This window comes from Elephantulus edwardii, unplaced genomic scaffold (genome assembly GCF_000299155.1).
Source record: "Elephantulus edwardii isolate Elephantulus edwardi_28Jun2011 unplaced genomic scaffold, EleEdw1.0 scaffold00018, whole genome shotgun sequence".
In the NCBI taxonomy this organism is placed as follows: domain Eukaryota; kingdom Metazoa; phylum Chordata; class Mammalia; order Macroscelidea; family Macroscelididae; genus Elephantulus; species Elephantulus edwardii.
In genome coordinates, this window is record NW_006399768.1 from 26650900 (window position 1) to 26677145 (window position 26246).

Consider the following 26246-nt stretch of genomic DNA (forward strand, 5'->3'; position numbering starts at 1 on the left):
ATTACTAGAGTCCCAAATGAATCTGTATCACTAATGGTTAAATAGTAAAAGATCTGTTTAACTCCAATTTATCCAACAGAGACATGTAATTGTTAATAGTCTACCAACAGTTTCATTGTTCTGTGACTAGTTAACAGGGGTAACTATAATACGTGTAAGTAGAAGAGGCTACAGAAGACAGTATGGCTTGGTTAGAATAATGGCATCTTTCCACTAACATAATCTGAGCGTTCTACATAACAAGTGTACAAAAACACTGATTCGGAAGCCAGTTCCCTCTTAAGATCTAAGACGTAAAGCCTCACTAGGGTTCAGCTCTCTCGGTTTTCAACTCAGTTTTTCGGGGTTTGTTTGTTTTAATTTGACCACTAATTACTAGGAAATAAGATTTTAGGGGTCTCCAGTTAATTTTCTCAATCTATATATTACCAAAACCAAGAAAGCTGTAGTTTTAAACAGTTTACACAATCTGCCTCACAACTACCCATCTAGTAAGTCTGTTTTTAAGGTTTGTTTTAAACATTCTGAAGAAGACTAGGCATGCACACATTGCAACCTGAAGCACATATTCAAATTTATGCTGAGTGAGACGGAAAGAATCATCTAGAAAATAATCCTGTAAGGCTGTATTTACTATATTTTTTAATAATGTTCATGCCAAAATATGGTTATTTCTCAGTATTTAGAGACAAAGGTGATATGCAGAATTACTGTTTCTTTACTAATCGTAGTGTCTATAACATACATTCACAATAAATATGTCTGAGTACTGTTTCTATTCTCCACTATCACCAGCCTGTAACTCACAGAGGGGGGAAAAAAAACCCTAAAAATCCCTCTGAAAACCCTGTAATCATTTTCTCCTGCTGTCCTACCAGTGGGATGCCTGGGCTTTTCACGCAGGTGTTTTGGGAGCTAGTGCAAGGACTCCTGGAAGGGATTTATTCTCACTGAAGGAAGAGTTTAGAAACATCCTTTAAGAGTTGTCAGACAAAAGACTTAAAAGGGAGTGGCAATATCTCATAAATCAGGTTTCCACAGCAAAATATAAGACCATAGCATGATATCATCATCTCAGAGGCCCTGGGGATAACCAAGGTTTCAAGGCTCCCCGCAACATCTCTACCCCACAGACTTAAGTCTCCTCAATCTTTCCTTTTTTTCTCCTCAAGGAAGCCTTAAACCCAGACGTAGTTTGCTCAGATATTCATAAAGGCACTGATTGCTTGCTCACCTGTTTCTTCATAAACAAATCTAAACAAAAAGATGTACATTCTTACATCACCACTTGGAAGGCTTTTCCTCCTAGATTTCTCTCTCTCCTCAAACTCTGGGATTTTTCACCTACGTAAATTGTTTCTTGACTCTGAATTCTTCTAAATTCTTTAAACTATTTTTTTACACAGATGACAATTATATACCTTATATGTTTTACATAACTTTCTAAGGTTCCTAGGGTGGCACAATTCATTTACATTCAACTACTAAAAATCAGTAGGTTAAAAAAAAACAACCACCAAAATACAAAACTATAGGTTGGTAGTTCAAAGTCAACTGGCAGTGTTTGGGGGGGAAAAAGCTTGATAATCTGTTTATAATCAAGAAAACCTTATCAAGAGATGGATGAAGTGGTTCACAAGGGATACAATCAACAATGGCAATTACTACTATGTATACAATCCTGCATTATCAGTAATACATTTCATTGCATCAATCCCTAAGTGCACATGTGGGTAGACAGACCACACACAGACAGAGAGGTGAGTCAAAAGGGGCTCTAACCATGACCACACACAGGTTTGACAGGAAGTATCTGTACAAATATTTCTACATTTACATTATCTGATTATCTGATATCTACTCATATATAGTAGAGTCAATAGGGAGCAAAGTTATGCAAATATCCTAATTCAATAATCTGAAAGAATGAGTTCTTGGTCCTAGGGTCTCAGCTTTTAGGAGAAACAAAAGGCAGCTGACATCACATAGTACAAAAAGACAATGTTCTACATCCTACTTTCCTGAGTAGTAACCAGCAACTTAAAAACTTCTATGTAGCCATGTATAAAAACAATTAGACGAAAGAAGTGAGAGACCACTTACACCTTAACTTCCATAATCCTGAGACCAGAAGACCTAAATGATGCCCAGCTACCACTGCTGACCACTCGAAGAGATCACTGTAACAAAGTCCATGAGAGAATGGACAAAATATGTGGAAGAAAACGCAAAACCATATAACAAGGGCAGACGAACTGGTTTGGCAGAGACTGGTAGAATTATTGCCCATAGGTACCTGAGACTGGACTAACTAACCTGTGTGGCTCAACTTTCAGTAAGGAGCAGATAGGACTAAAAAGTGGGCAATGCCACCAAGGAGAAACTTACTCCTCAGAACAATCATGCATACAAAATCAAAAGGGCACAATCTGTCTAGGAATTAAAGTTCAGAAGGCCGAAATGGTAGGATAAAAGGATAAATGGAAATGAGAATAAAAGAGAGGCAGATGGAAAAGATGGTTACAACACAGGTATTGTGACTCCTATGTGTAAGAATGGTTGAAGAGAAAACTCATTTTATCTGTATCCAATGACACCTAGTAACAACTGAGTACAGCCCAACTCTTATATAACTAAGGTTGCCAGGAGCTGGAATCAAATCCATACCAACAGGTTTGGTGTCTACTCTTAGGTTTATTTCTCTTTCTTTTAACATCCTGTTCAGTAAAAACAGTAACGCAACTAAATTTTCCTTTAACATCTTATTCAGTAAAAAACTTCAGTATGTAACTCGATTGTGAAAATATCTTTTATTAATCATTTTACAATTTTTTGTGCCAAAAAATCAGGGGTTTCTGGTGGCATCGTCTGTAGGGAATTGTGCTGCTAACCCAAAGGTCATGCCTCTCTAGGGGTTCAAATCCACCAAATGCATCATAAGACAAAATTAGGAAATCTCCTCTGATTTACAGCCTTGGAAATTCAAAATAGAGGGTCGGCTATGAGTACTTTCCAACTTCACTGCGAAGAGTAAGTAATTTCAAATTGTGTATATTCTTTTCGAATTAATTTTGGTCCTTCTGATAAAGTTCCAAGTCCTCCTGCACCCTATCACCAAAATAAATTCAAAATAAATCTTGAACTTATGATTACTTTTAACTGTCAAGAAAGGGAGTCTATATAAATGCTGATACATGCTGACATTAGGTTTTGAAAAAAATTACATTCTAACATCATTTTTATTGTCAAATCATGACATGCATACATACATAAATCTTTATCAAGATGTTTGTGTGAGCACTGGGTACAACCCTTAAACTCAAATGTCAGTCCACATTACAAAATGCTTGTAAAAATCATCATGTTCATCAAAAATTATCATTAAAAAAATGGTACAAAAAAGGAGAGCAACAATACAGGCTGAAAAAGGAAGCAGAAGATGCCTCCTTGGAATGTCAGAGACAACTCAGTAAATGAAGCAACATCTAGAATGAGAAAAGACACATACACAAAAAAGAAGATAAAATAACAACCAACAAGCCCACAGTGTCATGGGTTCAGTTCTGAGAAGAAAAATCCTACAGGGAGGGGCAGAAGTGTCTCTTAGGGTTTCCAGGGCTGTAAACCTTAACAGAAGCAGAAATGCTACCTCTCTGGCCCACAGAGATGTTGTTGGGCTGCATTACAACCTTTTGGTTAGCAAGCCAAGTGCTTAACCATTGCATTACCAGGGCTCCTTAAAAATGAGGTAAAAATCAAAGCCAAACCCATTATCATCAACTTTATTCCAACTCATGGTGACCCTACAGACAGAACCATAGAGCAGAACTGACCCCTGGACTTTCAGGCTGTCAGTCTTTACAGAAGCCGACTGCCTCATGTTTCTCCTGTGGGGCAGCCGGTGGCTTAACCTCTGACCTTTCCATCAGCAGCCTCATATGTACGACACAGTGACACGAGGTCTTCCTTAAAAAAAGGGACAGAGTTTCAAAGAGAGGAGCAAATGGGGGAGGGGGTATAGAGAAAAAAGTGCAACAATGAATGAATGGAAATCCAAAATCTCTATAAATGTTCATTAAAATTAGAAAATTTTTTTTTAAAAAAAAGGGACAGAGGTATATAGATTACCTAATAAAACTAATCTATAAAGTTGTTAGGGTTTTTTTGCCTCTGTCAACAGGTGTTAAGTAGTTGCAAAATATCTGAGTCCAAGCTCAGTTATTATCTGAGTATTATCTTCGTACAGGTAAACTGTCATATGGTAATTCTTATTTCCATTCTCATCAAGAAGTAAGTCTATGATACTCTACATGTGATGTTTCATTGCACAAAACTATAGTTTTCCTAAACAAATCATGCTGTCCAGTTGTTCAAGACTGAGTCATGGTGATTCTGTGTATAATGAAAGGAAGCAAAGGCTGGTTCTGTACCAACCCCATAACCGGTTTCAGATCAGGCCAGTGGGATTTAGAGTTTCATTGGCTAATTCTCAGAAGTAGATTACCAGGTCTTTCCTCTTAAGTCACATTCATTTGGAAGCTCTGCTGAAACCCATTCAAGATGATGGCAGCACACCTCCACTGACAAGGGGGTGGCTTCCGTGAATTACACTGGGTAAGAATCAAACCTCGGTTTCCCTCACAGAAGGTGAGGCATTTATTACTGAACCATCACTGCCACCAACACAAATGGTTACCATTCTTTTTGTAGTAAATACAAAAGATTTTTTTTTCCTTAAAAGTAGATAGAATTCATTACCAGATATAAAGACCAGAAGTCAATCCTAGAAAAGAGTAACCATCTAATCAGAAGAAGTGAGTCACAGACACTTACAAAGAAGAAGAAAAACACTTGATATCTTTGGAAAGATCAAGAAAATTACTCAGTTTGAAAAGGTTTCATTTCAATGCCTTACTGCTTGCAGAGATGTTACCACTGCTCTGTAGAAAAACCAACATTGCAAACTACTGTAAATTATTTAAAAATTTACTATTTTACCCCCAAAAACCTACTAGATGTAAAGTTATGCCAAGATTTATCACTCAATCAGTTCAGATATATCAGTAGCAAATTTAAGACATATTACTAAATCATTTATTACTCAAGTTATACCAGACACTGTGAAACACTGGATTCAGATGATAACAATAAAATGAACCCTACACAAACTTTCTGGTTTCTCAGCACATGTAAAAGTAAAAGTTATATTTCTACTATTCAATAGTCTATTAAGTGTGCAAGAGCATTAGGGGAGAAGTTTACAATACTGTGAAATGTAATATAGAGATATGAAGTGAGCAGGTATTATCAGAAAAACAGTGCAAGTATATCTACTTGATTCAAGGCTGGCACTTCCATTTTTTTTAATGTATCTCTAAACCATAATAAAATGAGACACAATAAAGCAAGCTATGCCTGTAGTTGTTTTTTAATTTGAAAATGGAATTCCATTAATTAAATACAGTCATTAAAAGGTTTTTTTAGTGAAATATAAACTGGACTAAAATTCCACCGGAAAAAAAAAAAGGTTTATTTTGGATAATAGGAAAAGGGGGAAAAAAATACATCAAAAGTAAAGAAAATTATGGTAATTACTTTTTGCCGCATCAGTAAAGTGTATGCATCAATATTTCATACACCTACCTGTTTTGGGATTTATAAAAAAAAATCCTTGTGGATTTCCACTTGTAATTTTGTATATCAGCTTGTCATCTGAGCTTGAATCAGGATCAAATGCCTCAATCTGAACCACAGATACATCCTTGGGAGAATTTTCCATTACTTCAGGATAATAAATAGGCTCTGATGTCTGCGGGGCATTGTCATTGACATCTTCAACCTCTATGTAGACCTCAATAAATGATGAAAGAGGCACAACACCCTGGTCAGTTGCATAGACTGTAAGCCAGTAATGAGAGGTCAACTCACGGTCCAGTCGATCTGAGGTTTCTATGACACCTGGAGAGAAAGAAAACACAAAACATTTCAATGTTGTTATTGTTGTTATGTGCCATCGAGTCGTTTCCGACTCATAGCGACCCTATGCACAACAGCTCTAAACCCTGCTCTATCCTGCGCCAACCGCACCGCCTCTGACACACCCATCCCTATTACCCCAGTCACCGAATCAATCCATCTCATAGAGGGTCTTCCCCTCCTGCGCTGTCCCTCCACCCTCCCAAGCATGATTTCCCTGTCCAAGGACCCGTCCCTCCTGGCAACATGTCCAAAGTATGTCAGACGAAGCCCCAGAATCCTTGCCTCCAAGGAGCAGCTTGGTTTAATCCTCTCCAAGATGAATCTGTTTGTTTTCCTGGCAGTCCAGGGTACATTCAGTACCCTTCTCCAGCACCACAGCTCAAAAGCATCCACTCTCCTTCTGTCCTCCCTAGTCATTGTCCAACTCTCTCATGCATAACAAGCGATTGCAAATACCATGACCTGTATCAGGCGCACCTTAGTCTCCAGAGAGACACTGTTGCTCCTGAGTACCTTTGAGAGGTCCCTAACGGCAGACTTTCCCATCGCAATACGCTTTTTGATTTCCTGACTGCTGGTACCAAGATTTCAATAGCAATTAAAAATCATTCTGAGAAAGTGTCAACCCAGTAACAATTTTGAATAAAATGAACAATTAGGAATTATGTTGCCAACGCAAAGACACATGGTTCAAACCCACCAGCTGTTCCTCAGAAGAAAGAGGAGTAAATCAACTCCTGTGAGATTTAATGCCCCTGAAAAACCACAGAAGGGTGAGCTATGGGCTGGTTTGACAACTGCATGATTCCTAGTACTAACAACACTAAGAAATTTTTTATAAGATGTCAAAGTATAATTCTAATTTTTGTATCTGTATTGAATTTGTTCTGTTAGCTGGTCATTTCATCAAAAGCATATTATAATTTTATTTTATAGGGATAGAAACTAAACTCAGAGGTTAACAGTAGAAATATCAATTTCTCCTAGGCAAATTCTTTTTATTCAAAGTTATAATTTTGCTCTTTGTCTCCCCAAAGGTACTTCTATATGCTCCTCCAATGGATTAATCAATCTGGATTAACAGATTAATCTACAATCATTCATTAATAATACTTATAAGGTTCAACGTGATCCAGGCTGAACTTTGGATATTCTACAACTTTAGAATTACATTTTCTTATTCAATGCAAAACACTGTGGGAAAATAGAACAAACATTCTGCAATTAAACAGTATTTAACTGAACCAAAAATAAATCTGTATTTTTCTGAATATTATCTGTGGTGAAATACTTCTTTAACAAAACTCACTAAATGCCATAGGATCAGATTTTACTTATTGTTGGTCTTCTAGCGGGTTATCAGAGGCTGTCAAAGTGCACAGGAGGAGAGTGTATGTCTTTCTCCCACCAGTGGGGCCACTGGTGGACTGGAAACATTAGAAAGTCACCATCTTTGGGTCAACAGAGCTCCTTCTTTAAAGTTGTTATTAGTATCAGAAAAACTCTCTTTTTGGATATTCGTCAATCCTACCTAATACTGCCCAAAAAAGATTATTCACAAATAAGCAGTTCAAATCCACCAGCTGCTCTGCAAGAGAAAGGCCAATCTCGTGTAATTCAAAGCCCCTGCAAACACTGCAGGGTCAGCGATGAGTCCAGTCGGTATACATTCAACAGTAGTACATTGTAACAAGAACACAACTAAATTTAAAAAAGTAAAATAGAGGATAAAATGAATGTTTATTTGCTAATCAGAAGTATTATAATTACTTACTATTGCTTGACCAATTCTTACTGAACTATGAAAATGGACATAGAACATGATTTCTGAAAACGTTGATTGAAGCTTCCAAATTCTTTTTATAAGAAGGAGCAAACTAGTCTCTTTAGACAGCAGTTAACTGCCAAATAAACTCAAAATATTTCCCTTTTTCTCTGGCACAAACATAACTGAAGCATACTTAATCGGCTTGCAAAATCAGTAAAGTGCTTTAGTAAAATTATGCCATTAGTCTCAAAAAAAAAAAAAAAATTTAAAAGAAAAAATTACAGTGCCAGCAGTAACTATGGGAAAATCCTTGTCCAGTGTCTCTTTAATATCACCCCATAAACTGCTGACACAAAGTTGGTCAGTGAATAGCAAACTGTTGTTTCTTCTACAAGAGTTCGATGTTATATGAACACATAATCTTCATGTACTCTGCCACCTCATTCAAATGTAATATAATTCATTTGACAGAAGAAGTATTATTAGGAAACTTCAAGATTACAATTACAGAAGCTTTTTATAATTCGATTCTCTTGCTCGCTTTCTAATCCTCAAATAATTCATGCTGCAGTCCCCACTTCTTAAAAATTGTTTTACTGTCATTTGATTTACAGGCATTTTAGTAACAATGACAATTACAGATATAAATCGTTCTTTATGATAAGCCAGGCACTGGAGTAACTATCTCAGGTAGATAACCTTATTTAATATTTGCATCTAGCCTGCCTACACATGTGGTGATAATATCCCCACTCCATGGTGAGAAACTTAGGTTATAAGAGATAAAGAACTTTCTCAGACTCATTGCAAGCAGCAAAGCCAGAGATGAAAACATTGTAAACCTGTGGCTTTGGTGTCAGCAAAGTTCCTTGTCAATCCTGCTGTTAGACTAATAAAAGGAGGAAACCAAACTATGCTGTAACTTCGAAAAGACAAGTCAAATCTCCTATTTCTCTTATTCTTTTTATAGTAGATCACATCAGCATCAGAAGGATTAAATATTTTCACTTAGACTAGGAAGCTTCTTTAATCTTAAGAGTGAATGAAAACAGTGATGGTTCTGTGGTAAAATGCTCACATTCCATCAGGGAGACAGACCTGTGTTTAATACCTGGCCAAAGTACCTCAGTATTCCCACTGCGCATCTGCCAGAAGAGAACTGTGTGTTGCTATGATACTGAACAAGTTTCAGCAGTACTTCAGACTAAGAGTGGAAAAAAGTTATAGCAGTCTACTTTCAAAAATCAGCTGCTGACATTGTGCATGGAGTCAATGGAGTGACCAGGGTTGGCCTGGGGCAACTCGACAATCGTTAACAAGAAGAGTCCCATAGTGGAAAGGGAAAAAAAAAAATTCAAATACATTATGGTATCACAGTCAGATCAAAAAAGCTTTCCACCCCTTTCCGTATTTTTTACCAACAAATTACAGAAACTGCTAAGTGTCTAGCCCATAGGGTATAATTATGGGCAGAATTCTGTTTGGAACTGCCCCTCGCTCCAAATCAATCTGGCAATTGGCCTAACCACAGTTAAGAGGGGGTGTTTCAGAGTCACAAATGATGCTGGAAGGAAACAACTAGAATGTGGCACTGAGTATGAGAGCAACCTAACACTGCAGTAATTAGCAACAAAATTAGTAAATATCCCTGGGTCTAATGCCTAGATAGTCATATTTATTAATTCTTGAACTATCTATTTTTATAATACCGTACAATAACTACTAAGACATTTTATGCTTTGGTATCTTTTGGTATCTTTGCTATTTTTTAATACCTTTTTAAAAAAAATTAGAATTATCTAGTAGTGTCTTGATACCACAAAATAAATTTTCCCTTCTCAAAGAAAACGGAGGACATACTAAATAATTTTTCTACAGAGAACACGAATGTTCAAATTCATAATAATATCACTTAACAAGTGTTTATAATAGATATTCTGGTAAATGCTTTACATGATTTTAATTTCCATTTTACAGATGAGCAAATGAAAGATTAGACAAACAAATTAAGTTGTCCAAGCCTTAGAAAAACTAAGAAGCAGCCCCATAAACACTCAGAATGTGTTAGAATCCAAATTAAACACAATCCGAATCCAGAGCTCAGAATTTTCTCCCAAAGGCTAAACTCTCATCAAGACCCACAATACTCACTCCAGAGTGTCTAGGGGACTCTGGGGATCACTGTACAGCTATTATCAAGGATGAGAGTCTACAAAGGCTTTTCCAATCACTGCAATTAAGGGGTCTCCCCACATTCAAAGGAATATATAGAAAATATGAAGACTATGAAGGAATATGGAGACCTGAAAGTTCTGTTTCATCACAGAGGTTCAAGGTACAGCACCAAAGCCCTATTCTCAATGCAAACAACCGCTGTATTAAGTATCAAATGCATGGGGGGAAACCTGATGTGCAAGATAATTTTGTTTTCTGTTTTTCTACTCAACAGTTCAGCCACAGGCACATGACAGATCCTTCTGACACATAAAGCGCTCCTTCACGAGGTCGAAATCTCTCAAGCTTCCAATCCTGCATCTAGGAATAGCAGACACCAAAGGCTTAGGAAAGGCCCGGAAATGGCCTAGATAATACGGAGAGAAAGGGCAGGTTCAGCATCAGAAATTTTGAAATAAAAAACTGTAGTCTGGGGACGTTTATTAACACAAAGCGGTGTGGCTGTACCTTTAAGATGATAAATGTGATTTCTGTAACTTGAGAAAGCTAAACATGTACAGCTTACAATCAAGAGATAACCTCTTTAATCAGAGACCCACTGGAATTAAAAATATTCTTTGAAAGAGTTCTAGAGTCTGAGAGAACCAACATACCAACTAACTAAAATTCTGACAAGAAACATTCACTCTCAGTCACTCTACATTCCTAGTCCTACATTTTGCCATGCTTCTCTTGCAAGTCCTTCCCTAAACCACAAACAGCATCTTAGGTGAATTTCTTCTTTAACTAAATTGGCACTAACTGATTTTCTAGCAGGTTTTCAGAGGCTGGAAATTGCATGGGATAATGTCCATTTTTCTCCTGAGAAGCAGCTGGGAGATTCAAACCACCTGCCTTTGGGTTGGCAGCACAACTCCTTAGCCATCTGGTCACCAGAGCTTCTTCGAGAGATCACAGATATGAAACAACTTACTTCATTAATTACCAAATTCTATCGCATTCCCATTTCTATAAATGAATAAACACTTATGAACAAATCTCAATAATTACTTGTTTGCATGAATGATAAAGTCATTTCTGGAATTGTTGTTATGTGCCGTCGAATCGCCTGCGACTCATAGAGATCCTATGTACAACAGCCCTAAACACTGCTCTATCCTGTGCCAATCACACTGCTTCAACACACCCATCCTGATTACCCCAGTCACTGAATCAATCCACCTCATAGAGGGTCTTCCCCTCCTACGCCGTCCCTCCACCCTCCCAAGCATAATGTCCCTCTCCAAGGACCTGTCCCTCCTTACAACATGTCCAAAGTACGTCAGACGAAGCCTCAGAATCCTTGCCTCCAAGGAGCAGCCTGGTTTAACCCTCTCCAGGATGAATCGTTTGTTTTCTTGAAAGTCCATGGTACATTCAATACTCTTCCCCAGCACCACAGCTCAGAAGCATCAATTCTCCTTCTATCCTCCCTAGTCACTGTCCAACTCTCTGATGCGTAACAAGTGATTGCAAAGACCATAGCCTGTATCAGACAGACACACCTTGGTCTCCCCTAACAGCAGACTTTACCATCGCAATACGTTTTCAGATTTCCTGGCTACTGGTGCCAAGAGGGTTGACCGTGGAGCCAAGCAGACCTAAAGTTGTTAACAATTTCAATCTCTTCACCATCCATCCTGATACTGCCAATTGGTTCCAGATAGAAAAACTACCTAAAGACTTTTTTTAGAGTACTGTGGTTTTTTTGCAACTGCGTCTCTAAAACTTATCCAAAATACCACATTTTTCCAGTACATCTCTGCATCCATATATAACCCCTTCCTCTATGATTTCCACTCTGTCATACAGAGAAAATGAAAGCTTCCTGTCTCTCAGCTCTCCACTTTTTTAGCCATTTTACCCTCTTTTTTTCTATTTCCTATGTTTTCAGTTATGGTATGCAAGTAAGACTGCTTCTAAGTTCAAGATAGAAAGTAAGCAGTCAATACCTGCCATAGAATTCTGCCTAGCCATGGAAAAAAAATATTCTCAAAGCCATGCAGGAAAAGCCACTGAAAAGGAAAGTATAAAAATGAGTGTTTTCATAGTACAAGGTTTGAACAGTAAAGTAAAGCTAGGCAGTGGAACTGCAGTGATTCTATAACATTTTGAGCACTAAAGTCAAGCAAAGGCAAGTTTGTTACAAGTATCACCCAATAGGGTTACAGGACTCATTCTGTCACTTTAATCAAGAACTACAAGGGTAATTGTTTAGTCTTCAACCTTGAGAATAAAGGTAATACCAGAAAAGGTTATTATTAATAAGCTAAAACATTTGAAAAAGAAGGCAGAAATATGGAGCTATTAAACAAAAATATTTATCATTCCAATCATATTCTCCAGGATGTAAAAAACCACCACCAGATGTCACTATGGAAACTGATTTTAAATGTGCAAACAGAAGAAACTGAAGGGAGGTGGGGAAGAGCTGTGCATACAATGTGATTGGTCTAACTCTTGTAGTTGAAAATACAGGTGGCAGAAAATGTCTAGGATTCATTAATGCTCATTTAAACAAGAATTGATACAGTCCCCTCACAGCCCATTTAATCAAAAGGCATAGGGTACAGTACTCATTACTCAAATGAATGATGGAAAATTAAGTACAAGGTTTCCAAGAATAATTCCTACCACCCTTCTTCCAGATGGCTGATAAATCCAACTGAAACAGGTAAAGCATGATGCATTCAACAGTTAATTATTAAGGCAAAACTGTTAATGTACCCTATAATACCTGCCAAAGTAATCCTACAGAGTCAAATTTCCATGGCCACAGAATAGCTTCTCCACACCCCCTCCCCAGGAATGTTTCTATTTTTCCTAATTACTAGGTATGTGCCCCTTTCCAAGGCCCCTGGTGTCTTAATGCACACTATGTTGAGCTACTACCTAAAAAGGAGGTTGTTTCAATCTACTGCTGTTACTGTGGGGGAGGGAAGGAGAAGGTGGGCAGTCTGTCTCTAAAAATATTTAGAACTTCTAAAGTCCAAGGGAAGGTTGTGAGGCATCAAAACTAAATCTACTCAGAATCTAATGAACTCAACAGGTAATGCATTGGTTTGAACTTTCACAGAATGAGCCCTTATGGTGCGGTTAAGCTATCAGCTGCTAAATGAAAAGTCAATGGTCCAAATCATCCAATTATCTTGTAGGACAAAGATATGGCAGTCAACTTCTATAGCCATTTCAAGGCTTGGATACCCTGTAGGGTGGTTCTGTCCCTACTCCAAGGTCATCAGGAGAGCAGATTTAAGAGCAGTGTGCTTTTGTTTTGGGCTGCTTAATAAAGTCTCTAATGCCAAGGTTTCCAAGGAAACTATGTTATGAGGGGTTATTATGGCTAACACTGAGAAGAATGTAAATACCAGAACACTAAACTGTATTCGTGTAAAACTTACACAAAAATGAAAAAGCTACTCTTTGAACAGAAGAAAGAAGTAATGCAGAGTTTAAAATCAGGAAGTATGCATCAGGGTTTTATCCTCTCTCCATACCTACTCAACATGTATGCTGAGCACAGCATTTGAGAAGTTGGACTTTAAGATAAAGAAGAGTGTGACATTATGAGTGAAGAAGATTCATCAACAACCTGTTATGCAGATGACACAGCTTGCTTGCTGAAAGTGAAGACGACTTGAAACATTTGCTTCAAAAGAGCAAAAGCTACAGCCTTCAATGTGGGTTACATCTCAACACTACGAAAACTAAAATCCTCACCAATGGGTCAACAGAAAGCATCATGATAGATGAAGAGATGACTGATGTTGTCAACTGCATTTTACTTGGTGCCATAATCAACATCCACATGGTTAACAGCAGTGTTAAGAAATCAAAAGGCATGTTGCACTGAGAAAATGTTCTGTCAGGGACTTCTCCAAAGTGCTAAAGAGCAAAGATGTCAGTTTAGAGACTAAAGCGTACCTGAGAAAAGTAATACTCATTTCAATTGTTCCTATGCAACTGAAAGTTGGAAAATGAATAAAGATGACTGAAGAATCAATGCCTGAGGAGTTAGATAGAATACCAAATAATCTATGCTTGGAGGAAGTGTAACCAGGGTGTTAGAGGCAAGGATAGTGGAATTTTATCTCACATACTTTGGGCTTGTTGTCAGGAAAGTGTCAGTCCTTGGAAAAGGACATTTCCTCCTGGAAAGGTGGAGGTTCAGAAAAAGAAAGGACAACCCTCAAGATGGACTAACACAGTGACTATAATAATGGACTTGAAATATGGAAGAAATCTGGATAGCAAGATGCGACAAGGTTCAGATCTATTGTTAATAATTTCACTATGAACTGTAGTCGACTTGATGGCACCTAATGTGTGTGTGCATACATATAGTTAACACAGAAAATCGTTTTCTCTACTCAAGCTCCAAGCAACAATTGTATAAAAAGCTGCTTTTGTCAAGCAGGGGTCTGAAAAATAACATTTAATATGTGACATTTTCCCTATGGACAGTAGGAGTCTGTTTATTTTTTTTGTCTAATTCCACATTTTCCTCATCATAAACCAACAAACTGTTTTAGAAGGAAATGTTTTTCCAAAAGAAAAATAAAGGCAAGAGGTAATAAAAATCTGTAGTTATGAAATACTCAAGTCACATTTTTCAGTTAATTGTAGAGGGCAATCCAAATTCTTAGGATTGTTATATTAATTATTGGTCTGCTACATTTTTCCTTCATATTAAATTTAAAATCGAACTGAACTTTCCACCAAATATAAACTCTTGGAAAGCAGGGTTTTGGTGTTCTGTTTTTATTTTTATGGACTTGGTAAAATTTTAATGTTTTTATGTGTTATGAACTGGAAGTGATTCAGAGCTGACCCTCCGGAGGGTCTTCAGGGGCTGTAAATCACAGGGCAGGAGACTGCTCATCTTTTACTATGGAGTACCTGGTAGATTTAAACCACCTGCCTTTGGGCAAAGCAACTCCTCACCACTAAGTTACCAGAGCTTTCTTGTTAAATAGTAGGAATTTAATAAATTCATTTATTAGCAAAAGAAATCTACAAGACGGTCCCTAAAAACAGGAAGTCAAAAAACTATCAGCGGTAACAGGAGCATAAAGTAATCAGTATCCATTCACTAGCTCTAACAAAAATGGATCACATTTATGGAAGAAAATACTACTAGGGAAAACTAGGTAAGGGGGCACTCTGTACTATCAGCAGCATTATTCTGTGAATGCATTTAATATATATATTATATATAAGTATATATACATACATACACATATATATATACACACTGTCCACAGCACTGAAAAAATATCAATTTCTATTCTTAAGGGATAACAAGGGTCTTTTAACATTCACTTGCTTTTATCTCAGATTCAAGAGCTCACTGAGAGCTCTGTCACTGAGTCAGAACCAACTCACAGGTTTGAAGATGCACACTGCATGAGAGGAAATGGAACATCTTTCTCCAAGATTCAAACTACCAAGTTACCAAAGAGTGTGTGCCCTTTTGATTAGCAGCATAACTTTTTATTATTATTAAATTTTATTAGTTTTAATGAATATTTACAGAAATTTTGGGTCTTCATTCATTCATTGTCGCACTGTTTTCTCTACCCTCCTCCCCAGTTAGTTCTTCTTCCCCCCCAATGTCTGTTTTAATTGTCCAATTGCCACAGTGCTTGTCAAAGCCAGTTCTGATTATTCTGTCATTGTGTCCTTTGCCATTCCCTATCACTCCTCCCTAAGAGAGACTTCACCCTGATTCATAAGGAAAAGGGGATGGGGTATTCTTTTAGCTACTTCCTGCTGAAAAGGGACGCTGTAGGTTTCAGGGTGAAGATCTTCTCTCACTACTCTAAAGGGCCCCTTTGGCAGTAGGAAACACATAGACTATTATGGAGATTGATTTTGGAATTTAGATGCACTGTTATCAATTGTGCTTAGCCGTACATGTTCATATCCTTGAAGATGTATCATGGAAGTGTTGCAGCCTAGAAGACAAATTTAACTAACAAGTTAAAAGTACATGAGTCAAAAATTAAAAAGCAGTATTATTCCAAGTAGAGGTTCTAATAGTGGCACAAATCAAGTTACAGAGGGAAGGTGGTTCTTACAATAAAAGGCCTATAGACTAGCACTTTGTCTATTATAGTGTAGAGGTTAGGAACCACAAGATGTAGAGGCTCAGCTATGTCATTTATGGTTCTTAAGTCCTGGAGCAAATTCCATCTACCACTGGGTTGTTTTACAACTCGGAAGTTCGCATGCAAGGTAGAGATGAAGTAAGGAACTGCTTACGAGGTTTTCCATCCATTCCAACAACTAATACACCAAAGTAATTGCTCGAGTCAGAACCAACTTATAGGTGACTCCCCAGTTGGGTTTCAGAGTCTGTAAAGCATACAGGAGAATGTCTTTTTCTGATGGGGCAGCTAGTGGATTTGAACTAGCTGCCATTAGTTTGGCAGCACAGCTCTTACCCGTTAGGCCACCAGAGTTCCCTATATCACCAAAACCCCCTTTTTAAAATACCAGATTTAGACTATAAAGCTGTTAGTCACAAAAGCTTGATGATACTGTGAGATTATTCTAATGGGTGTGTAGAAGAAATTTTCTATGTTAGAAAATATTTAGACGACCCTGCTTGCTTCTGTCATAACTGGTAAAGTTACAGAGTTGTTAAATCTTTATAAGAGAAGAAAAAGAAACAAAAAAGAAGAGTCTGCTAAGTTAAAAGCATTTAAGATTCTCAAATGGCTATCCAGTTCACTTAGGTAATAAAAAGAAAACATGCTTTCCATATTAAGAAAAATTTTATACTTCCTTTTATCTAAAATGTACAGGATATTGCTATCATTTATCTCGCTGATGTTGGTAATAAAACAAAGAAAATTCAGTCTTATTTAATGGTTTATTTTTCCAAGTAAGAATATAAATAAATTTGAGTACTTTAAAATTAAGACTTTCTACTCATATGTATAGGGTTTCATAGATATAAGTAGAAAGTCGAGATTGTTCACAGCTTTAGTTTGCTTGGCTCCACAGTCAACACTCTTGGCACCAGTAGCCAGGAAATTAAAAGGCAGTACACTGAAATGGGAAAGTCTGCTGTTAGGGACCTTTTCCAAAGTTCTGAAGAGCAATGGTGTCTCTTTGGAGACTAATGTGCGTCTGATACAGTCCATGGTCTTTGCAATCACTTGTTATGCATCAGAAAGTTGGACAATGACTAGGGAGGATTAAAAGGAGAATTGAAGCTCTTGAGCTGTGTGCTGGAGAAGAGTATTGAGGGTACCATGGACTGCCAAGAAAACAAACAGATTCATCCTGGAGAGGATTAAACCGGGAGGCTCCTTGGAGGCAAGGATTCTGAGGTTTCGTCTAGCATACACTATGGACATGTTCTAGGGAGGCATATTTGGTAGGGTGGAGAGACAGCACAGAAGGGGAAGACCCTCTATGAGGTGGATTGATTCAGTGACTAGGGTAATTGGGATAGGTGTATCTGAGACAGTGCAATTGGCACAGGACAGAGCATAGTTTAGGGCTGTTGTACGTGACTCGACAGCACATAACAACACCAACAACAACAACTCATATGTATATAGATAAAAGTGCACTGCTAATTGCTAAAAAAAAAATTCATAAAGTTTCTATTCCATGCTTTTCCAAATCAGAAATAAAGTTAAGTCAACTAAGACATATCTTTCATAGCTACACAGTAGGCTGTACAGTTCAAGAGAAATCTCCCAGCCTTCTTACAGCTAAAATTACAGTAATCAGGTTGTATAATTTCTATTTCAACAACTTAAAATCACTGTACTCCATTACATGATCCAGTCTCTAAAAACCAGTTACTTGCCCTAAGTATTTTTTTTTGTAAGAACCAATTTATAACCAAAGAAGAGAGCAAACTCAGTGAAATAATAATGATGACAATGGTAATAGTTCGAATCCACCAGTTGGCTCCCAGAAGAAAGATGGGCACTCTCCTCCCATGGGATTTACTGCCTCTGAAAACCCGTGTTCAAGGGTCAGATATTAGTCAGTTCCAACTCTAGTGTATATTAACAAAACAGAGCAACTATTCTTAATATGCCATTATTTTAAGCACTTATCATATATTAACTCATTTACTCCTCACAGCAATTCTGGAAAGTTATAATGAGCTCTGGTGGCTTAGTGGTAAGGAGTTGTATTGCCAACCCAAACGCATGCAGTTTGAATCCACCAGCTGCTCCACAGCAAAAAAAATGCAAAATATCCTCTTGTGTAACTTGCGGTGTCTAAGTGGATTCTTACTCAACAATAAGTAAGAAAATTGTGGATCTATCATAGAAGATGACCTGGTGGTACACAAGGCTAAGTACTGAGCTGATAGCTTTTTAAAAAAAGCCTGCAGATCACCCCCCCCATCCCCTGCTGCTTCGTAAGAGAAAGATGAGGTAGCTGGTTCTTCTAACAGATTTTCAGCCCAGGTAACCCTACGTGGAGACTATTCTACTCTGTCCTATAGGATCGCTATGAGAAGGAGACTCAAGAGTAGCATTTTTCAGTTTTCAGTGTGGGAAAGAAGCACCAGAATGCTTCTGAAAGTGAAGATAGCAAAACTTCATCTCTCTCACGTATTTTAGACAGGTTATCAGGAGGAACAAATCCCTAGAAAAAGAAATTATGCTTGGTAGAGGGCTGAAAATAAGTAATACTCAACAAAAGTGCCTGATGACACAGTGGCTTTGACAACAGCCTCAAACTTATAAAGATTGTGAAGGCGGTGAAGAATTCAGCAATATTTCAGCCTTTTACATAGGCCGTCACTATGAGTCAGGACTAGCTCAATAACAATTTCACAGATGGGGAAACTAAGACAATATAAACAACTTGCTCAAAGTAACACAGCTTGTTAGTGGTGGGGCTGGAATTCAATCCCAGAGAGTCTGGCTCCAGACAACTATGCGATAAAGTCTTTGAGTCTCTGGGCTATCCTATAATTGGAGAGAAGCAAGAGAGGCAACTGTCCATAACCTGCAATTCTACCAGAAAAAAAAACATTCTGGCTTCCGTGGAATGTAAAATGTACTGACCACACAGAGAAAAAAAAGTATTTTGTTGTTTTACCAACACTCTAGGCAGAGTATCTAACGCTAAAAGGAATTAAAAAAAGAACAACTCAATCTTGTTTTTCTGTGCTATTAAGACATTAAAGCACTTTCTATTAAAGGAAGCTGGTTTACTGTATTATGGTACAAATGAGAAAGGTTTTATGTGGGTTGGGTTTGTGTGTGTGTTAAGAAGGAGGACACTGAAAGAGAAAGAAGAGTGAGTGTGAGTGAGTGTGTGTGTGTGTGTGTGTGTGTGTGTGTGTTAACTGTATTGGAAAATGTCAGCGACATAGTGTCATGTGAGTGCAAAATATCAATCTGCATTAAATATACATAGAATGGTCTTGGTTCTGTTTACTTTTGTTTCAACAAAACAAACAATAATATGTGCAAAGGAAAAAGATTTAGAATAAGCATATGATGTTGGGTGCAATAAACAAAAATTAGCTTTATTAAAATTTGTAAATTTCTATATACCAGTGGATTTTAAGCCATGTTTATGTATACAACATTAATAAAGAAAAGTGTCAGTGGTCCTTTAAAGGTTTTGTTAGAACCTTTTTTAAATTATTTTCCCTTCTATATTTAGTAAACATTGTCCTTTAAATATTACCTCTATTTCATTTGAGTACAGGGAGTCCCAAGTTGAAAACCAGATTCATTTTTAAGTTTTAACTTTAAGTCAAACTTATAGGTAAGTTGTAAAAAGTATAGACAGTTCTTATTTAGCCTCCTTTAGGGGCAAGAAAAAAAAGCAGCACTGGTGGTGCAAGTGCATCACACGTTGTGCTGGTAACCATAAGGTCAGTAGTTCAAATCTACCAGTGCAAGAAAAGGCTCAAAGCCTTTTCAAGGATTTAAAATCTGTATGTGCAACAAGTGAAGGTGACTGCTTCAATCTTTTCAAAGTGAAGGTATATTTACATAACATCAAAGGGTAACAGGAGTTGCCAGTCCAATAACTGTTAACCCCAAAGCTGCCTGCAGAAGTATTTTCTAACAGCCTCATTAATTTACTTTTTAAAAATATTTATATCAGGAACTACTTACATAGTTTTAAGCCTAGAAAATTTTCCATATTGTCCAGTCAGGTCATAACAGGTTAATGACTAAATGGAAAGTATTTAAAATAGCAACTGTCAAAACTATATAGTCATTGTTTAGCTTGCCTATCTAAATTATTTTTATCAGATTATATATCAATTCCCCCAATCAGTTAAAATTAATTGATTAACTTTAAAATTAGCTAGAAAACTTTTTTACTTGAAATCTTCTATTAATTAAGTTCATAATCAGATTTTAAGCATCATGTTTCTAACCCAGGGATTTATTTAGCTTTGTAAAGGCATTCCCAGGGCAAGCTCTACTAAACCATGTTTTCATGCTTTGTTGAAAAATTTCTCGAACTTCTGATCTCATGTCAGAATCATTAATACTGTTAATGAAAGCTTTCATGGGAAAGCTCTCTAAAAGGATCTTCCCTGATTAACAAAAGTATCACTTGAATATCTACTACTTGGATAAAACCACCTAACAAGACTACCTCTAAGACATTAAAATCTCATGCATAGTTTATATATCAATAGTAGTATTTCTAGATGTTTGCTGTATTTTAGAAGCTATACTTTCCCCTGATCTTAGCAAACACTTCACATATGGTATACTCTCTAATCCAAACAATTATGTAAACTGGGTGGTCTTTCCCCATTGTAGAGGCTTACAGGTGAATAAAAATCACTGAACAAAGGCACCCATATGTACTCTAGTGGCTTAATCCTTTGGTAGCTGCACTGCTAACCCCAAAAGGGCACCCTCTCTGGTGGTTCAAATCACCAGCGGCTCCACAGGAGAAAGATGGGCAATCTCCTCCTCTGCAATTTAGAGCCTCTGAAAACCTGACAGAGGGTCCGCTATGAGGCTGCAGCAATGCCTCAATGGCAATGAGAGAGACTGAAAAAGTCAATTATCAAAACAGAACTAACTTATTAATCTAATCTTTTACCAGGTACTCATCTAAGCATTTTACTTTAATAATGTGTTTAAAGCTTCAAAAGTGAAGTACAGTAGCTTCCCAGTTACTGTTAGTAGTATATAAGGCATAGTCCAAATGTGGAAGACAACTCCACAGTCAACACTCACAGGCACCAGGCTGTCGTCTTCTGCTTCTCCTATTCCTTTGGGATGACAGAGCTGTGAATTAAAACTCATACTGGACTCTCAAACCATGGCTGCTTCTCCTCTATGCCTATGCAGATGTCCTTCACAAATCCATCACCAATAGTAGACAAAACCCAAAAAGTTTCCCAGCACTTTCCCATAGACAGGAATCTAAGACTTAAAGTATAAACCCAACTAAAAAGGGCCAATTATATTCAGGTGCAAATTTCCAAGAATCCATATGACTGGGCCCATTTAGAATAAAAATATGGAGAAAAAAATAAACAAAGACATGCAGCAATTCAGCACTGTTCTAAATGTTTATACTTAACTATAATATAAATGTGTATTGGAAAAAACATGCTAGTTATACAGTTATATAAATACTGAGTATCATTGTCAGATGTCCTAAATGAAATATGAATTGTTATTAACCTTAAAATACTGAGTCAGATTTTCAAAGCCCTAAATCTTAAAGTCTTGTGTGAGATAAAAACAGATATTCAGAGGATTATACCTATTTGCAGAAGAAATTTTAATGACTTTTTTTATGGTCTTGAAAAGTTCTTTAAAATCTATTAACATGCTGTGTTTACCTATATCACATATCATCTTCATAACAGTAATTTAATTCTGTAACAGTGGCTGGATCTTTTTAGAAATGACATTTGAAATCTGACATTGTTGATTTTTATCTTTATTAATCCACCCACTAAGAAAGAAGTCCTGGTGGGCATGGTAAGTTACATGTGGGGCTGGCAACCAAAATACCATCAGTCTGAATCCCCCACCTGCTCTTCAAAAGAAAGATCAACAGTCTTAAAGATGTATAGCCTTGAAAACCAGATAGAAGATACTCATGACTCTTAACAAACTTAACGCAGTGGGTCTGAGTTTGGTGTTTTTTTTTTTAATATCATGTGCCAAACGTGACACAAGGTGTTAAATGATGTAGAATATAACACAGTCTTATGAGAAAGCTAGTTAAATAACCTACCCCCTGGAGCAGTGAGGAGAGAAAAGAAAAGGTACCTAGTTTTCTCAACAGGTAAGAAGGGGCAACAACAATTGTTGTTGTTATGGGCCATCGAGATGCCTGTGACTCAGTGACCCTATGTACAATAGCTCTGAACTCTGCTCTACCCTGAGTCAGTCTCACTGTCTCCAACACATCTACTCCCATTACCCTGGTTACTGTGTCAATCCATCTCTCCAAGGTCTTCCTCTCCTGCACTGTTCTCCACCCTTCCAAGTTTGATGTCCTTTTGCAGGGACCATCCCTCAATCCCTCCTGGTCACATGCCCAAAGTATGTGGGATGGAGCCTCAAAATCCTTGCCTCAAAGGAGTAAGTAGTCTGGTTTCACCCTCTCCAGGATAAATCTGTCTGTTCTCTTGGTAGTCCACAGTATGTTCAATACTCTTCTCCAGCACCACTAAAAGACATCAATTCTTCTTCTGTCAATCCTAGTCAATGTCCAGCTCTTCGATGCATACCAAGTAACTGTGAAGACTATGACCTGAAATAAGTGCACCTGAGTTTCCAAACTGATATCATTGCCCTTTCGCACTTCGGAGGGGTTCTTGAAAGCAGTCTTCCCCAAAACAATTCATCATTTAATTTCTTGATTGCTGGTGCCAAGAGTGTGGATTGTAGAGCCAAGCAAGTTGAAACTAGTAACAATCTCAATCTAGTAACAAACTAGTAATTATCCTCCATCTATCATGGTGCAGCCAATTGGCCCAACAGGAGAGAATCTTTTGTCTTACTGAGGTAGAACTTCAATCCATCTTGAAGACTACAGTCCTTAATTCCTTGATCTTCTTCAGCAAACGCCCAGGAAGCAAGCTTGTTTCATCTGTATAACGCAAGTTGTTGCTAAGTCTTCCTCCAATCCTGATGCCACATGCCTTCTCATGAAGTCCAGCCTCCTGAATGATCTGTTCTACATTTAAACTGAAAAGGTATGGGGACAGTATGCATCCCTGAGGCACTCCTTTCCTGAGCCTTTTCAACCAGGCAAGTGTCTCCTTGCTCTGTTCTCACAACTGCTACTGGTGCAAGGAAGGGTTTTTCCATAAGCACAACTAAGTGTTCTAGGATTTCCATTCTTCTCAAGAGTAGCTACAATATGTTGATTCAGTTACTTTAATAATTTATCTGTATTTGTTTTACAAGTATCTGTTACATAAAAGCTGAAAAAATCCTTTCTTAAGTTATGAATTACATGATCTGAGTTACATGATCCAATGGATAAATAGCTGATCTTGGAAATCTACATCATGATATAATTCTATTTTGTATGGAGGGGAAAAGGAAGAAAATTATAATAAAAAATAGTAGAGCAGAGGGTCAAAGGGAATTTTATTTTCTTCTTGGTGTAATTATATTCAAGTTTCCCAGGAAGGGACAAACTATTCTTTGCATTAAAAATATTTTTTAAATCCACACAAATCAACAGTTAAATCTAAAGTGTATCAATCAACAGAAGGTCAGAAATTCCAGAAATATAAAAGTAATCTTTAAAAGTTAGAGAGAGTGACTTACAGGTTTCCATAAGCTGAGTAACAACTGCCTGAAGCATTTGTATTGCAAAGTATGTTCTAGCATGAAGACAAGGCACTATTCAATGATTAAAATGTCAGTTGAAATGACTAAGCCTCATGCCAAACTCCTTGAAGCACTCCCTTGCTAAAAAAGGAATGGAATAAGATTCCTCCTGCTACGGTTAAGTATTACTCTCATCACTGTATAAATAGAGCTCTTTCCAAAAGAGACAGTTGTCTCCGGAGTCCTAGAATGCACAAGACTGGTAAAAAAGCAAGCTCTCCTTTTTCCACAATTTGTTTAGGCAGTATTTAAAAAAGGTATAAGTGCATAAAAGTGTGACTATGTCTCTTAAAATAAGACCTAAGATTCAGTAGTAACTCAGATTCTGTAAAAGGAAAGGTGTCCAATGTGAAGTGAACCACCAGGTAGAGGAAATTTTTAAAACTTCATTTACTTTTTTGGTGCCTAGGATAGGAAGCCACAGACTGGGAAAAATATTTGGTAATGACATGTCAGACAAGGGACTTATATCTAGAATTTATAAAATACTTGAACACCACAACAAGATAAAGGTAAACAACCTAATTGAAAAATGGACACAGGATATGAAGAGACACTTCACCAAAAAAGACATTCAGATGGCAAATAAACACATGAAGAAGTGTTCAAAATCCCTAGCTCTAAGAGAAATGAAAATAAAAACAACTATGAGATATCATCTTACCCCAGTAAGAATAGCAAAATTTAACAGAACAGCAAGCAACAAATGTTGGTGAGGTTGTAGAGAAACTGGAACCTGTATTCCCTGTTGGTGGGAGTGCAAAATGGTACAACCATTATGGAAGGCAGTATGGCACTTTCTCAAAAAGCTGCAAATAGAAATACCATTTGACCCAGCAATTCCACTAGTGGGAATATACCCCAAAGAGACCATAACTTACAACCAAGCAGATATATGCACACCCGTGTTTATCGCGGCTTTGTTCACAATAGCAAAGAGTTGGAAACAGCCTAGGTGCCCATCAACAAATGAATGGATAGAGAAGCAGTGGTATATTCACACAATGGAATACTATGCTGCATTGAAAAACAAGAAACTCATGAAATATTATTCAAAATGGGTGATCCTGGAGGATATTATGCTGAGTGAAATATCTCTGTCACGGAAGGACAAATACTGCATAGTGCCACTGTTGTAAAATGGGACTGACATTGGGGCTGAGGTAAGACTGAGAAAGATGGGACAAATTATGCATACTGCATTGAAACAGATGAGGGAGAGAACTGTTTAAAAGGGATATATGGTAAGTAATTATTGTCATGACAGGAGTCCAGAACGAATGCTGCATAGTGGAGTGAACTTAGGGGGAGGGATTGTGTAACAATGAAAGAATTTTTCTTTTACTTTTCAAAGAGACGAGCAAACTGGGTGGAGGGGTGGACAGGGAGAAAAGTGCAACAGTGAATGAATGGAAATCCAAAGTCTCTGTAAACTTTCATTAAAATTAATAACAAAAAAAAGAAAAATAAAATATAGCAGACAAGGCTTTGGTATATTGATTGGGGTTTATTTTGTGATTTTAGTGAAAATTTACAATATAAATTGGTTTTCAATTCAGTAAAAAAAATTTGAACAAAGAAATTTGTGGCAAATTAAAATAAATCTTATATATTACATTTACAGTCCTTATATTGACTATTTTTAATAAGCTCTAGTGACAGCAAAGTTGTTTTTCAGTAGTTTATTAAATATTTCATTAAAAAGCAATTTCCTTCTTAATACTCCAGTCATTAATAAAATGAAGCAACAACATAGTAACTCAAGAAGCTGGACTATATGAATAAGAATGTGGTATTAGGATTCAAGGAAGGAATATTCTTCAAAAACCTGTATGACACAGGTAACAAAAACATGGATGCTGAAAATGAAGTAGATTTGAAGCATGTATTACAAAAGTCAATGTCTTCAATATGGATTACCTCACAATATCAATAAAACAAAAATCCTCACAACTGGTCCAAGAAGCAACATACAAACGGATGGACAAAAGACTAAAGTTGTAGCAGCAGTCAAGAATTCAATGAGTTGACTGGACAAATCTGTCAAGGATTTCTTTAAAGTGATAAAGAACAAAGATACGCATTTAAAGACTAACATGTGCCTAATCCAAGCAATGGTATTTTCAATTGCTTCATAGGCATGACAAAGTTGGAACAATGAACAGAGAAAACCTAAGAAGAATTGATGCCTCTGAATTACGGTAATGGCAAAGAATATTCAATACACCGTGGAATGGCTAAAGAACAAACCAATCTGTTTTGGAGGATATCAATCAGAGTGTTCCTTAAAGACAAAGATGGTGAAACTTTGTTTCACACACTCTCTGGGCATGTTGTCAAGCCCTTAGAAAAAGATATGCTTGGCAAAGTAGAACATCAGCAAAAAGCAGCAAGACCTTCAATGAGATAGATTTGACATGGTGACTATCACAATGGACTTGAGCATGACT

At 37.2% G+C, this 26246-nt stretch overlaps 1 protein-coding gene across 1 annotated transcript in view; it reads right to left on the reverse strand.

Annotated features, from left to right (window-relative positions):
- The window catches only part of FAT1 (FAT atypical cadherin 1), a 137731-nt gene that overhangs the window by 76414 nt on the left and 35071 nt on the right, over positions 1 to 26246 (reverse strand). The window contains exon 2 of the mRNA XM_006882264.1: positions 5644 to 5958. Within this exon, the coding sequence (XP_006882326.1) occupies positions 5644 to 5958 (315 nt within the window). The remainder of the gene's footprint in view (positions 1 to 5643; positions 5959 to 26246) is intronic.